Source organism: Colletes gigas, unplaced genomic scaffold, assembly GCF_013123115.1.
Source record: "Colletes gigas isolate AHSC1104 unplaced genomic scaffold, ASM1312311v1 Colletes_gigas_Sc00025, whole genome shotgun sequence".
NCBI classification, from domain to species: Eukaryota; Metazoa; Arthropoda; class Insecta; order Hymenoptera; family Colletidae; genus Colletes; species Colletes gigas.
In genome coordinates this window covers 336,496-353,271 of record NW_025106654.1, presented here as the reverse complement: position 1 = coordinate 353,271, position 16,776 = coordinate 336,496, and the positions used below count along the sequence as shown (strand labels likewise).

Sequence of the window (16,776 nt, the reverse complement as noted above, 5' to 3'; positions counted from 1 at the left end):
GCACCCCGAGGCTAATTTTATTTTTTAAGAACCCGCTCGTAGGCATCCGCAACGACGAAATTGCTTCCACGACGTTCTTTTATTTTTCGGGAGACTAAGTTCTCCAATGTTTCACGTATCTCGGGGCCGCATTCTCGGTCGCACGAGGCATAATTTCCCTCGTTCGTGGTTCGTGCCACGAACAAAAGGGTATCAAGCATTCTCGGTTTTTCAGTTCGAAACGCGGGTAGAAATATTTTTTAATTCCTTTGTTGCGCCGTGCACGAAACCCGTGATGCGTGCATAAAAGACGCGGATAGAATACGCCCGTGAAATCGTTGCTGGATCATGGGCTGCTTCCCCGTGTTCTTTATTCCACGACGGCCGAGATCTAACCTAAATTCACCTATTTCACTGTCTCGTCGCGACGCTGAATACCGCGAATTTGCCCGCGTAAATTCGCGGTCTTGGGAGGACGAACGTGGCGTAAGTAATGTATGCAAATGCAATAACTTTCGTGGATATACCGTAGAAATCTTCGCGACCGGTTCGAACGTACCCCGCAATTTCGCTGATCCATTTGTGTCGCAAATTACGTCGTTAGATTCGAATATCATCGTAAACGGTTTACCAGCGCGTAACTTGCTGGCTATTTCATGCTTATCGAATCGTACAAGAATAAGCAGGTCCTTTCCTGATATAAATATGACTCAAAACGTCCTTTCCATAAGTATTTTATACTTATCGAAACATGTACGAATAAGCAGATCTTTTCCTTGTACAAATACGAGCCGAAAAGTCCTTTTCACATTTGCTATCCCACGCTTGGTTATCGAGATACGAGCAGTGAAAGTTGTTTGGCGCGCAAACGTCAAAGACACGTGTTTCCTGCACGAGCAGCTGACTGGGACAAAAACACCGCCGCGAGTCACGTTTGTGCTTGTATCTCGATAACGAAGCTTTAAACTGCAAAATGGTAAAGGACTTATCGATTTCTATTTGCACCAAGAATCGATTCAGAGAAAAGATTTGATATTTAAGTAGTTTGTATACGCGATTCGACGGAAAGTTGACCGGTGAAATTGGCGAGCAATGGCGACGGACGGATTATCCTCGATCCTGCCGAATGGATCGCAGCCGATCGACAGTTTCTCCCCTGAAATTCGTGCGCTGTCGCCGATCGACGGCGTTTTTCCGTCGTGTCGGCCGTGCTGCGACAGAAGAAGAAGGAGAAAAGAAGGCAAAAGATGAGCTAAGAGGGACTCACCGGATCAGCTCGAAGATCTCCGGCTTTTCTCGTTCCCTCTGCTTCATTCTGTCCTTCATGGCCGTGATTATGCTGTTCGCCTTATCCTCGGCCCCGTGTTTCGAGCTCTTCTCGGCCGCTCCTGGGAAAATGAAACAAACGCCGCTCGTGAAAACTCGTCTCCACGAAAAATTAAACGTTGGGTTCGGTGCAAACAGTTTCATTCTACTGTTTTCAATTCCACATGAATTTCGTTCGATTTAAATGCAAGAAATTATATCAGAAATATCCATAAAAATGTTTAAAAGAACTTAAATCGATGCAATATCAGTAAATGTAGATATATAAGATACGAGAAAGGAAGTTTGAATAGACGTCTGTTTTATTTCTCATATTTTACAGATTTACGTCTACCACTGACTTTAAAGAAACTTCATTTTATCCTGTTTAAGGCATTTGAGTTTAATAATATTCGTCCGATTAAAGAAAATCCACGTGCTATTGTTCGATCGAGCCACCGACGGCAGTTTGGTGTAAATGCATGGGCAGGAATAATTTACGATAATGTAATTGGATCTGTTTTTCCTGTCGGGAGATTGACGGGTCAATCTTATGTTAATTCCTTTGGTAATCAATTGCATGAGCTATTGGAAGAAGCTCCATCAACCGTTGTGTGTAGCACGTGGTTTATTCATGACGGTGCACCGCCACATCGAGTAGCCAGACAGTTCTTAAACGAACGATTTTCCGTGAGATGGAAAGGTCGTGTAGGATCTATTGTATTGCTTGATCGCTTTTCGTATTTAAATCAACCGGACTTTTATTTTTAAAACATTCGGTTATCCATCACCCATTTCCTGCTTTGGCAATTTACACAAAGGTTGGAATATTTGAAATACTGAGGAGCTCTACGGCGCAATCGTTACTTGAAATCTGACATATTTTTAACAGGACAAAAATGGCAATCAATTTAAAGATTAAGATCATTTCTACGAGATCCCGTATGAGCAAAATAAACTTACAAATTGAAAATGAAATTAATTCCAATGGTATCGAACCAAATTACCGCGATACTTTGAATAGTCTCTCGTTTCGAAAGACGCACTTTTCAAACGTTCCGAGCCTCTGCGTTTTTCGTCGACGGGAGCTTTAATTTTCCGGTGCGAGCCTCGACGTGGCCGTTTCACAGAGTGGTTCCTCCACGAAAATGTTGCCTAACCGGGGCGGAAATTACGCGCACCGATCGTTCGGGTCGCTAGACGCCGGAACAAATTCTAGGCGGTTCCCTAAGGGGAAATAGACCCTTTCTGGTGAAAAAATGGGCGCGTGTCGGTTAACGGCGAATAAGCTCGAAAAACGTAGGAGCCGTGAACCGTGCGGAAATTTGGTATCAGCCTGGCGCGTCGACAAACGGTCCTTTCAATCCCGATGGAAAGCTATCATCGCTCTTATTGACACTTTAACTTTATTGATAGATTGATAGATCTATTGGCCTGGCCAGCGTCCTCCGAGAATATAAAACCAGAGGAAAACTATTTACGGGTACAGTGACTGTTACGAAGCTGTTTTTCTTGACAGCTGGAATAGTAGATAAACAATTGATTTGCTACGTCGTAATTCACACCTTTGCTCGGAAGCATCGCGGAGTGGTTTTCTGCTCGAAACGTTTCGGTTCGACTGTGGCAGGTGGGAATTTCGAACGTGGGTTAAATTCGTTGTGTTTAGAGCTCGCAAACGTGCACTTTGCGGCAAACGAGGTCAGTCTTGGCAGCCTGATGCCAAAGTAGAGCTGGTCCAGGGCCTGCCTGTTACCGCAAGATTATAAGAAGGTACGGACGAGGAAGCGCTAATTGGAAATTGGATTAGCATTATTATTATTTAGTACACGTGTAACAGATTCCTTTGACGCCAGAAAGGCTATCGAACATAGAATTTAATACGTAGAGAAGAGTTGGTACACTGACGGAACGAGGCACGCGAAAGGGATTGTTAATATTAATCTAACATTTATCGCATTTTCTTTTAATTTGCAACACAAAGTCGTGGGAATATTAATTTACGTAAATTCAGTTTCCAATCAATTACCGATCGCGCACGAAACAATCATAATTCATGTTCGCCAAACGCGAGCGGGTACTCAGACTTCCGGCCGAACGAATAATTAATTTAGCATCCGCCGAATGGATCCGGTTTAAACAAAAACTCCTCGTATGGTCCAATTAGGCGTCCGTCGATCAATGCGTGCTTTCCATGCATTTGCACAACCTGCAAAACATTTTGTCGTTTTGCTCGGTCCAGAGTCATCGGCACTCTCATAAAATAATTCTCCGATTAAAACTTTAACCTTTGTTCTACAAGCAACCAAAAATGGTTACTGTTATTTCAACATAAACTTTTCCATTCTTTGAGCACAATATGTATTTCCTTCTTGGCCAATTGCGCCGATCGGTTTGTAAATTTTCGAATATTCTGGACTTCGCGTTGCGAATACAAAAACATTTTTAATTGAGCCATTTGGCGTTTCTATGCGGAAGAGCGAATGGAAAATGTGCGATGAAATGTTTTTCCTACGATGCTTTGTTTCCGAGCACATTGGTTTTAAAACTTTTTACACCGTGCGTGCTATTGAATGCGATTCGATGGACGTATCCGACTATTACTCGTTATTTCTACTTGCGTTTTAAACATGTTCGCATCGACGAGACTGTTTATTCCAGCAGAGTTCAACTGTGATGTTAAATCAATTATAGTAATTATTCCATTGAGATTTCAATGATACTCGTGGTTTGAAATTGTATCTTACTAATACCAACAACTATTTGTTTCGATAATTCTAACGCGATGCTTGGGGATCGACGCGTATTTATATTAATGACTACTTATGTTATTGGATGGGCCCGGATCGCTAATGAAACTCACGATCAATGGGAAACGCGTCAACGCACGGGGTTTCGGGTCACTAGTTTTTCACGATCGAACTTCCCTCGCGGGCAGATTAATCGATCGTTCGGCGAACCGCTTAATCTAGCGTCGATTTAATTGAAACGTTTATCCACGATGGCTGCTGGCGCGGAAATTTTGTAAATTCTTTCCCGTTAACGCCGCCACTGGGAGCGGTTCGACGATGCTTCGCAAAAATTTATATTCATTGTTTGGTGAAAGAAATATGGCGGGGTCGTGAAAATAGCGAGGGTTGAAGGTGTAGGGCGCTTGATGTCGAGAGTCAAGACACTCGGGGGCAAGATAAGTGCCCCGGAGACGAATTCTGTCCACAATTTTGGACACTACCCTACGTACCAGTAGCAGCATTCCTCGTATTTATATTATATACTGTCACTAGTATCAGGATAATAAATTTATTATTTTTTCGTCGCTCCTGTTTAAAATTGCTTTAATAATTTACTACGACCATTAGATTGAAAGGCTCGCCGCAAACCACGGTTCTAGTAATTTTAGGTTAATGCAGTGTATGCTTTTAATTATGTAGATACGTATTAAATGGGTTAACTGAATATTTCGAACATATCGCACGTAAAATGAGATAATTTATAGTTCATATTTCATTTATTCGCGGTGAACGGAGGGTGGAAAATCATCTCTGCGGTCTTTTAGTACTCGAGTACTTTTTAAAAGAAGAATGCAAGTTAGGTATAGTTAAATATATAATTAAATATTTTTAAGGAAACCAAAAGCATTTTGATGTTTACCAACTTCGTTAATGCGAGTTATTAGTGTTCTTTCGCTGTATCGTTTTAATAAAAAATTATAAACATTGCCCATACGTCGACTGGAGACACGGGGAAAGAACTTTTTTAATAATCTACGGTTTAACGGCTGTCCACGTGGCTTTATACTTTATAATGTATATAGTCCATGGTCTAGAACGTAGTAATAAGCGTAAACTGAAAGTTTTTGCATTCTAACGTAGGCGGCAAAGGTTAAAGCAAAGAATACTCGACCATGTAAAAAGAACTCTCTTGATTATGCAACAGTTCTCCCTTTCATTCGATTTTTTTTTTCTTTTACTATTCTACTCGCATCTGCACGTTGTAGAAGCAACGTTTATCGTGGCATTTTAATTTTTTCTTTCATTTTATTCGACTCTTTGGAAGTCTAACGTACATTATATAATAAATTATTTATTTTTGTATTGCATATCGCGATTCTATCGACGTCGAATTAGTATACTATTCCGCGATCACTAATTTTCGAAGCGGCCGCGCGGACAGTCGAATTAATTGCACAGAAAACTTGTTTAATTAATTAATTTATTACGTAGCGTTAATTTAACAGAAACGAACGCACGCGTTGTTAATTAAATCCGGTATCCAGCCGGATTATTATTCGAAATAATATAGCAACCGTTCCCAACAATCTCCTGATTCGGGGAGAATTCTGTGGCGTCGCCTCCCATGCTCGCCACCAGAGGGGTCGCGCTCTCACAAGCGCTCGACCGACCCCTCGGTTGCTACATTCCTCGACCGACTTCCCGATATCCCAGTCGTCTAAGGCAGGGCCTGGTAGAAAGCATAACTGGATGAGTCCACTAGTAGGCCCGGACGAAACGTGCCCCCTCCTTTTCTTTTCTGTCCTCCTACGAATTTCCCGAGATCCTACCCGCAGCGAAGCAGCGTCACAATTCTATATCACGAGAAATTAGTTTCGAGAAACTATTAAAGCGCAATCATATTTCAATTCGTACAACTTTCGAATACTTCCACGCTGAAATAAGACTGCTCGTCCAGATATTAATCTTCGAAACGACCCGAGTAGAATTGGTTTCCAAACTTTCACAGCCTCGAAGTAGGTTCGGGCGAAATTAGTAATGCAATCGTAGATACACATAAACCCGTACGACAAATTCACTTTACGCTGGTGTTGTTCCCAAGTTGGGCGAAGAAACGTTCCATAAATATTAATTCGAAACAGATTTGCAGGAAAAGTTCTATTCGAATAGCGAACTTTTCGAAATATATTTTCTTGGATGGATATTCCCGGTAATTGGGCCAACTTCGAATAAATTCCCTGAAAATTCGAACAACCCTTCAGACCTCGTCTTGTTAACGTCAGCAACGCGCTCGAAAATGTTGCGTTGCTCGCAAAATTCGAGCATGCTCGCTTTTCGCGGTCGCGTCGCAGACATTAGACGCGCTCGTTAATTACTTTCCTACCCGTGCCTCTGGCAATTAAGTTCGGAGAAACGCGGCATAATATTCGCGCGTATCAACGTCGTTGTTCGCGGTAAGTTACTGTCTCGGGGGTTTGTTTTGCATGCCGCTAACGTCCGCGACTTTTCACTCTGGAGGAACACGCGTTCCAACGATCATGGTTAAATCAGTAGCCATTTTTTATCAATACGTATCGTCAAACTCGTGGAAATCGTTGCACGGTATGTACATTCTTAATTAACGTTAACGTCAAGCATAAATGTCAGGTACAAAATTAACCTCTGGCTTTGCTTCGCATTTGTGTAACAGGAAAACATTTATGGTCGGACATTATATTTTCGGTAAGGAATTTTTTTCTCGTAAGTGCGTAGGATTTTGAGGGTATGTCTATTCACCAATAATGATTGTAATTGATCCATGCAACTAAATATAATTTTTTTAGAACGATTTGAAAATTTCTTTTTCGCCGACAAATTTTTGCAACTACTTGAATTTTTTTCTCGAAAATACGCAGGAATTCAGGGGTATGTCTACTCACAAAAAATGATTATAATTCACCCCCGCAACCGAAAATAATTTTTCCAGAACGATTTGAAATTTTTTTTTGTCGTCGAAAAATTTCGCACCATTTCGAATTTTTTTCTAGAAAGTGGGTAGGAATTCATGGGTATGTCTACTCACCAAAAATAATTGTAATTGACCCTAGCAACCGAAAATAATTTTTTTAGAACGATTTGAAATTTTTTCTTTCGTCCAAAAATTTCACGCCTTCTCGAATTTTTTTCTGGAAAGCAAGTAGGATTTCGGGTGTATGTCTATTCACCAAAAATGATTGTAATTAATCCCCGCAACTAAAAATAATTTTTCCAGAAGTATTTGAAATGCTTTATTTTCTAGTAGGATCGTACAATAAATGATTATTATTTCGTTAAAAAGTGAAATCGAGTCGAATAGTATGCCGGGGGAAGTAGCTCGATCGAGAGTCGTATGTGGAATTGAGTTTCGAAGGTGAGAAAAAAAATATACAATGGGTACTCACTTTGCAGACAGTCCGCGTTGAGCAGGTCTTTGCACTTTTCGTGGCACTTGACACCGCACTCCGTGCACCGCACCCCTTGTCGAGCGATGCCCCAAAGAAGACCCTCGCACTCGTAGCAGTAGGTCGGCGACGTCGCCGTCCAGGTAACGAACTTGTGCGGCGTCGTCGAGGAGATCGGGTAGATCATAGCCTGCAGCGTTTTCTTGTACACGTGCATCTTCTGCGGGGGTTTCAGCGTTGCACAGCGTCGTTAAAATGCGCGCACAGAGAGATGTCGTATAGACGGGAGTGCGGATGGGGTTGGAAACTGTTTCTTTAACCATACAACTCGAGACCTCGGCTCGCTGCTTACGCGACGAACTGATTTTCGATCCGCAAACATGCAAAGATCTTTAACGAAAAACAGTTCCTTCCGAGCGCCAGGAATATTCTCGACTTTCCATTTAAATGAAAACGATTCGTTCCGATTTGGAAATCGACATCTCGAGCGGAATGGCGGTGCCCTTGCGCCGTTCGCGGAAGGGTCACTGTAAAAACAGATTCACGAGACGTCGATTTCGACGGGCAGAAAAATTCTAATCGTTGCTTGCAACGTCTGGATTCGAGCAGAGAGTCGAGGTGTCAGCATTCGCCAGTCAATTCATCGAGATCGCGAAGGCGGTTTCGAACGATCTCTCGATCGCCAGGAACTTTATTTTTAATTTCAAGACTCTCTAAAAATTCCAGATCAATTTTTTATATTATCGCGTCCGCGTTCTCGATGGGTCCCATTCGTCCCGTCTGTCATTCCCACGAGCTCGCCTCAGACTTTTACGGTCCCATGCAGAATCAAACACCATTTTGCAAGACGCCCAGGCACTCTCGTACACGCTTGCCAATCACGCCAAATCTATCACGCGCGTATAGTTACACACAAGATCATAACGTGCCGGGAGCGTTGGTGCCTGCGAGACCTAATTACATACGCAATCCTGTGTACACAGATTAAACAGGGGGGGGGGGGACTTCTGGGTGGATGTTCAGCCGCGTGCGAGATTCGCAAGGATCTCCGTTCGAAATACGATGCCTGGTTCCGCACAGTATCGCGGCTGGCGTCCTTTCGAATCTCCTCTAACGAGGGGGCTAACAACGCGTGGGAGAAGCCAGACGAGGAGGCTAATCCTTTAACTGCTCCGGATGTGTGTGCTGCGCTTGTCGACTGTTTGCGCTGGCTGTGCAGTCTACGCAACCCATGCACAGGCAAACCAATCATTTTTCTTCCTCCTATAGCTGTAATCCTTGTGCGATAGTCGCCGTTTACGAGCCGAGAGTGTGTCAAGCGGGCTCAAAGTGGGAGAAAGTCAGGTAAACGTCAGGTACGAGAATAGAATATGCTCGGAATATTCCTATTATGCATGCTTTGACTTTCGAACTAATCCTGGATGCGACTTCAGGTCGCGAGTGATTTTATTTTTAGGGCTCGTAAGTAAATTCGTGTAGACATTTGATAGATTTATAATACAGGGAAACGTCGGTGACAAATTCACTTACTGATCTTATAATTATTTATTGGCATGTCAGCTGAAATCACATCCTGGGTGAGATTATCAGGGTTGAAGTAGAAGTATAAAATTGCAGAAGGAAGTAAACGTATTAATAGTAACGAGAATAGTGATTCTATTTTTTTGTTTTTTTTTGGAAGAATTTAATTGAATTCTTTGAAAAGGTATCGTTCATTACCGTTTTAATTTGTTATTAAATTAAATGTCCGCTTCGAAAACTGTTCGACGTTCGAGAGAATTTTCGCGTTTACAATTATAAATTGCGTTATTTAAAAAAATCTACTCGATCCTACATGTAAAAATTGATTGAAAATGTGAAATAACATTTTTATATAGGAGGTTTCGTTCCTGAGAAAATTAATTGTGAAAATTCGTCGGTCAGGCGTCTGATCATTATTCGTTATTTCTACTTGCGTCGGTGTAATTTGTAAAATTAGACGTTGGTACGGTATTGGCTGTTTCTCAGGGTTTCAAGAAATGATATAAGAGTATTTTAGGATCGAAACAGATAACGCTATACCGTTTACAGTGGGCGAGAAAATTAATTCAAGTAGAAATATCGAGGTATGGTCGGACGAGTAGTAATAACAAGGTGAACGTTCGACTTGGATTTTCTCGAAAACGAAGGCCCCTATAAGAAAACTTTATTCTACATTTTCGACTCATTTTTATACGTAGAATCGCCTCCTTTTCCATTCGGTACAAAATCAATGTTTGGTGTCTCCGGAGATCGAGTAGAAAGAGGGACGTTGAGACGAGAGAATCAGAATATCGAGCACGTAGAATGTTCCGATTGTTCCGGTTTCGATAGCTCGGATTTTTAAAAGTTTTTTAACAGTTTTACGTGCACAGCCAGCGCCGCAGTCCTCGAGGATCCGCGCAGCGTGCAAGATGAGCTCACGCGGTTCCTCGATGTTTTCAGGAACTATTTCTTCGTGTCTCTCGAATGCAGGACGGTTGGCCCGCAAGCTCCCGAGGTGCTTGGCCTCGGTTCTTTTCACTCGATTTTTATTCTTTCTCTCGTATCGACACTTCGAAAGGACTTCCTGTCGGATGATCGAAGAGGGGCAATTGCATTCGGGCATTTCTCCCTCGGTAAACAGTACATTTCCTACGGACTCAACGAACATCCTTGCTTTCGATTCGTTCGCTTCATTCTTTTTTTTTTTTGTTTTTTGTGTGTTTCAAGTATCGGGGACTTTGAGAGAGAGAGAAAGAGAGAGAAAGAGAGAACACGTTTTCTAGGTGTCGTACTATTGGAGCGCTCTGCAAGGGATGTAAAAGCATCGATCCGCTAAAAAGCACTATAGGGGGTGACGCCGTGAGTTCGGGATGTTCCTCATTTTTTTCCCCCCTCTCCCGTTTTCCTCCCCGCTCTTCCTCGTTTCGCTGTCAGCGGTCCGCGGGGCCTCGAACTGCTCGCGTTGCAAACAAGCATTTTAGTCGCATAATGGGAAATTGCTTATCTGGGTACACGGAAACTGTGTTACAGAGTCGTCGACCTCTCGTAAATTTCCAGCTATTAAGTGCTGTTATTTGAACCGGGCCGAAACGTACGGATCCTCGCGAGCTGAACCGAGGACGAATCCCGAATTGTTGTTAATGTTCAGACTCGTGTTTCCAGAATAAAATGCTCTATCGATCGCTTCTATCGAATTTTCTTGTAATTTTTATCTCTGCGTACAGTGACAGAAACGTACTGTTTATAAATTTTTCAAGGTAAAACAGCAGAATATTTTTGCTTCTTTTCTGCGTTCTCGTTAGGAAACATTCACACTTACTGTCTTTGAAAATAAATTTGGGCCAAAGAGCTTGAAAATGTCGTAAATGTTTAATGTGCTGCCGTCATAGGCTAATATTTCTCTGGAAAATGGAAAGCACTGACAGTATCCACGGAATCAATTTGTAATTAGGCATCGAAGTTTGATATTCGATTGAAATCCACGAGGAACATCCGCCACCACGAGCAGGGATCGGAGAATCCTAGCACTAGCCTAATCACACCCGGTTTACATGACCACTGTAGCATCTCATGTCCACGAATTCCTATACGTGACCCACATACATACACACATCGCGATCGTACGTTTGGACCACTACGCTCGCGTATAGCAAATTCTCGCGACGAGTGTGTACAAATACTTTATGCATGTACGCATGACGTTCACCCTAGCCGCTAGAAGAAAACGACTCGTCTAGGATCGCTACGAACGTTGCTTTATCTCAGAGTCACAGAGCGTGATCAAACAGAAAGACAGACAGAAAGAGAGAGATAGATAGATAGATAGAGAGAGAGAGAGAAGAGAGAGAGAGATAGAGAGATAGAGAGAGAAAGAGAGAGAGAGAGGCAAAGAAAGACAGTAGACAGACAGGTAGAGAAAGTTCGAAAGTAAGAAAGAAAGAGGTAGAGAGAGACAGAGGTTGGGCCACACTTACGTGAAAGAAAATAGCGCGGAAATGAGGATAAAATGCAGCACAGTTCATGTGAAAAGAAAAAAAGTTATCAGAGGTTAAAGTCCAGCTCCACGAAGAGCCTTCACCGGATACGCGAGGATGCATGTCGCAGCTTAAATGTTAGATGACGCGTGTCTTACGTTCTAGAAAATGGCCGTGGATCTTAAGTCTACGTCCTGAAACGGATCTCTGCGGAGGATTCGTCCAGAAACGATAATCGCGGAACTATTTGTACGGGACTGGGTGTCGGCGCTCAATTATGCCTTCGACGCTTACGACACTTTCCTACACGCGATTGCTTCAAGATTCTGTAACGGTCCGAAAGAATCGTTACTCCCCTTTCTAAGAACGATACTTCCTTTTGGAATTATCTGTTTTCCGCAGCACGGCCAGTTCAAATAGTAGATCGTCGATCGAGGATGCAAGAATTCGTTCGATTCAGAAAGGACAGTTTCATACTGTTCTTTAGAGGCATATTTATGAAATTGGAATTTTAAATGGAACGATATATTTTTATCGTATCAAGCTTCTCGTTCCGTGTAATCAGCCGTCTGTGAGATATTGCTATCAATGACTATAAAGATGAAGTAAAACTCTGCGAAGCTGGATACATAAGTTCGTTATAAGATCAAACTCGTGACTACTTTTAGTATTACGACTGAGCTTTGCAGACGGTTGATCGCTACGACGTTCGTATAATTTCGAGCGAAATACAGAATAAAGTAGAATGTAATAAAAATACGTAGTTCCATTTAAAAGTTTATCTTAAAATTTAATTATACTTTCATTTGTTTTCCTTTCTGGACCAAACTCTGGTTTTGCATCTTCGATAATGTAATATCACTCTACTACATTTTCATGTGAAACGTATTTATTGATGCTAGTGGAACAAATATGGCTTCTAGGATCCAATATGGCTTTTCTCAAAGTCTTCATACTGGATTTGTCAAACTTGATATACACGATACACGACATGCAACATTTGACATACACGATTCTCTACTGAATTATTATATTTTTACAATTTTAAAAGTTTCAGGAATGTCAGGAATTTAGTACCGTGGATGTCTAGAGTTTCGGAGAATTCTGGATGACTCGCAGGCATCAATGGTTTTCGGTGGCTCTGAGAGTCTCGAGAGTCTCGAAGATACCGATTTCAAGGATCTCTGATATTTCAAGGACTCCAGCGACCTCTAGTACTCTCGATATCCTCAGGACTCTGTGGAATCCTTGGTGCCCTCAGGATTTCTAGAACCCACTACTACTCCTATATCTGACATCCACGGGGGCTCTATCATCGTATTGGAATCCTTTATAGCCACGATAGAAACGGAAATCTATAACATCCAAGATCTCTGACGAGTCCTAATCGTCTACATCAGGTCTGACAAGTTCAATGTTGAGCGAGTTCAATGTCAAGCTCCACACATCCAACTCGAATGAAACAAGGTCGTGCCTCATAATTAGCTATATGCATCGCGTTTCACTGATTTTTCACCAATACGCACAAGCATCATGGAAACAATAGTATTCGTCCAAAGATAAATTTCTATAAATATGGTTCATTTAATTTTGTAACCTTATTACGTTTGAACTACTGTTGCTTGTAAGTTACAAAGTGTAAAGAATCAGTTATTCCAAGTTTAAATCGACAAAAAAGACTGATCAAATTTCGTAAACCAATTTCCCGTTTCCACGATACTTTTTACGCGTCACTGGAACGTATTTAAACTGGCCACACTGTACATGTCTGTTCAACGATTCCGGTTACCTGTCACCTTTTGCGTTATCTAGACACGGCGAGCACTTGACTTTCGAAAAATCGTCGCTGATGTCTATCGTTCTCGCGCGATCTTCCAATCGGCGTCGAGTTCAACCTGTCCCCCGCCATCTCGCGCGACACTTAGCGATCGACGCGGCCGCGTTTTGTTCGAGTTCGTCCAGCTATCTCGCGAAACGAAAATTAACTGTCAAGATTTCTCTAACGAAGTTCGCCGACAGATATTAAAATTCCCGGACTCGAGGAGACTCCACCGTTAATTTCAATCTACCCGAGCGTCTACTTTGCGCGGGAAACGCTCTTTACCGCCGCTTCGGGACAGGTCCAGGTTCCAGCAACCCCGGACGATTGAATCTCTTGATTATCTACGGTTCCGTCTCGACAAGGGCCGCGGTTCTCTTCTTTGACGCGTTTTCGCGATGAAAAACGATCGATCGGAACACGCTTTTCGATCAGATTCTTTCTACCACGGCGATCGGATTTCAAACTCTTACGATCGAGAAACAGGATCGATTTTTGGCGACGATCGTTTTTCACGCAGAATGTGAAATCGTTTCGATAACTCCGTTCGCCGAACAAAGACGGCAGATTCCTTTCGATTCGTTTAATAGACGAAGGATGACGATGATGCCTGAAAGGATAATGGTTAAAGGACGAATTCTTACCAGCTCCTCGTCGTTCAATGTCGCTCTGGGCACCGCCGATCTCAGACCAGCCGCGTTCCTCTTCGTCACCGCCATTGTCTGGGGAAAAGATAGAAATTAATGCTCATCTGATTCGTGAACAATACCTTCCAGTCTCTCTATTGTGTAGACAGAGATAAAGAGCAGGAAGAGAGAAACTGAAAGGAAGAAAATGAAGACGGAGAACATGGTGATGACGTGGTAAACGAAAACGAAAATAAACCAAGAGACTGAAATTTGAGGTGAATGAGAATACACGAACTGTGTCTTGGGTGTAGATCCGCGTGGTGTACAGATTCTTTGAAACATTGAGATTATACAGCGACAGAATAACGAGAAAAATATATGTTGCGTTTACTGTGATCGATTCTATTCCAGAAGAAAATTAAAAAACAACATTTGGCACGCATGTCTGTTTACAAAAAAAAAAAAAAATTAAATGAAACTTTGAAGTGTAAATTTCTCACATTAAGAAGTGTTTATGCAATTTATACACGCATGTACTCTCATGCCAAATATATTTGAGACGTTTGTTTTGTTATTTACAAGTACTATTTACAGTCGTGGTAATATGTGTTCTATTTACATTGTTTTAAAGACGTGCTCTGAGCGTTTGTGGTAAGCTTCTCGATCTTCGATGCAAAGAAAATTTCGACCGAAAAAAGTTTGCTTGCGATCGCGTTCAAGCTAAAACGTACGATTCTCTATAAGCGAAAAATAATTAAGATTTCAAATAACTATTTAAAAATATTTAAAAGAACGTAAAGATCGAAGAGCCGTACTCAAAGACGAACTGGTACCGTCGCTCGAAAACACTTATCCGTACTAAAACATCGTCTAGACAGTGATGGAACGGAATCAGTGCGAACGAGTCGAGTGAACCTACGTCATGGAACAAAGACGAGAAGATGGACGGAGTTTGGTGAAAGCGAAATGAAGGGGTGGGGGAGGGGGGGAGGGGGGAGGTCGATGATGGAACTGTGCGGACAATAGGACGAAAGATAATGAAACGAAACGGTCGGATGAAAATGTAAACTCGTACCAAGACGATGGGCGTGGAGGAACGGAAACGTGAGAAATACAAATTAATGGTGGAATGACGGTGAAAGGCAGAGCGAGATGGAAATGGTGAATCTCTACACCGGGAATCTAATCCAATTAGCTTATGGCGCCCGACAGGTGCGCCGCTGTAGGAATTGCGGCTGGCTAGATTTCAATTAAGATATTATGCACGGGGCCCCGTGCTCGGTGCATGCGCTACTGTACTCGTCTCCGTTGGACAGAGACGCTAATTCCGAGCACTAATTTCCGCGCGTCGACTCTTTCGTATTTTCTATCAGCTCTTCTACCCTCTTTAAGCGTGCTCCTTGCGTGTCAAGCGTTTCCGCACGGGGCACCGTGATCACCTCGAGCTCGCAATCGTACTTTTTCGCCGCGTTTCGATTCCGCGAAACCCAAAACTCTCGAGGAAATTACGCCAGAGGACGGATCCTCGCCACAATCCTGTACGATAAAATACTAAATTAACAACGGTCGTGTATCGTTGCGTTTCATTCGCTCGAGTCTTCTTCGAGGCGATATTAAACTTCATTATTAACTTTCCGATCCATTAAATTTGATAAAATTAAATTAAATATCGAATCGATAGGGTAAATTTGAAAATGTTTGCCCCATACTGGACAATTAATTGGAGATTCCACGAAGAGTACACAAAGCGTACGACCATCGTTGATCGAATATTTTATTTTATGCGAAGGGCATTGTAAAACTAGTCGTTATAACATTCTATCTTCTGTTTTTAGTCTAATTCTTTTCTCCGTCCGAAGAACTTGGGCACACGCATGTCCTCGTTTCTTCAAAGTGCGTTTGCTGTCCCTTTCTCGTTTCTCCGAACAAAAAGGCATCGTTTTGCAGAAAAAGGTAGAATTAGAGAGAAAGGAATAGCGCCAAAAGGAAAAGAACCGGTGCGTTGACGTATACGCGATATGCGGTCGTTGGATCATCATGTCTACGCGAGATCAATCGTCTAATTACAATAAAACTGCGATAACGCACCTACTGACTACGGTATTTCGTCTACTTGTGCATGCGATCATCGTGACAAAACAATCTCACGCGAGGGTACATTCAGAATATTAAAATACCAAATGAAACGACGACGCGTCCAGCATCTTCGAGAGAATCTTCTCGTTTATAATTGTAAATTGGATTATTCCCGTAGAGTGATTGAAAATTTCAGGCGCAAAAAAATTTACGCCATTGTGTGTGCGAATGTCGATCGAAAACGTAGAATAACATTTTCACTATTAAATTAAATTAATCGTGAAAATTCATCGGTCACGCGTCCGACCATTATTCGTTGTTTCTACTTGCATCGGTCTAATTTGTAAAATTGGATGTTGGCACGGTATTGGCTGCTTCACAAGGTTCCAAGAAATGATATAATAGTAAGTTAGGGTTGAAACAGATAACGCTATACCGTCTGCAGTGCATGAGAAAATTAGTTCAAGTAGAAATATCGAGGTATGGTCGGACGAGTAGTAATAGCAAGGTGAACGTTCGACTTGGATTTTCTCGAAAACGGAGGCCCGTATAAAAAAAAATTATTCTACATTCTCGATACATTATTACACGTAGAATCACCTCCTTTTGCATTCGGTACAAGCAATGGTTTGGTGTCTCCGGAAATCGCGTGGATACGTCGACATTGTCATAAAAATAGACTTGTACACAGACTACGGCAAATAGTGACGAGCAAAACGTTAAATATCGCCGATGGGCGACAAACTACAGAACGTGCGAGCAACGCTTCCTTCGTTTTTGAAAATTGAAGCGTCGGAAAGCCCTTTCCTCTTCGCTAATTACGGCAATGCCAGTGCGTTCGGG

At 42.2% G+C, this 16,776-nt stretch overlaps 1 protein-coding gene across 6 annotated transcripts in view; it reads right to left on the bottom strand.

The window, feature by feature from the left end:
* Positions 1-16,776, bottom strand: part of LOC122401500 — a 101,672-nt gene that overhangs the window by 43,584 nt on the left and 41,312 nt on the right. For all 6 annotated transcript variants that reach the window (XM_043403667.1, XM_043403671.1, XM_043403668.1 and 3 more), the window contains 3 exons: positions 13,873-13,950; positions 7,433-7,652; positions 1,247-1,367 (listed from right to left, as the gene is read on the bottom strand). In XM_043403667.1, the coding sequence (XP_043259602.1) occupies positions 1,247-1,367; positions 7,433-7,652; positions 13,873-13,950 (419 nt within the window). The remainder of the gene's footprint in view (positions 1-1,246; positions 1,368-7,432; positions 7,653-13,872; positions 13,951-16,776) is intronic.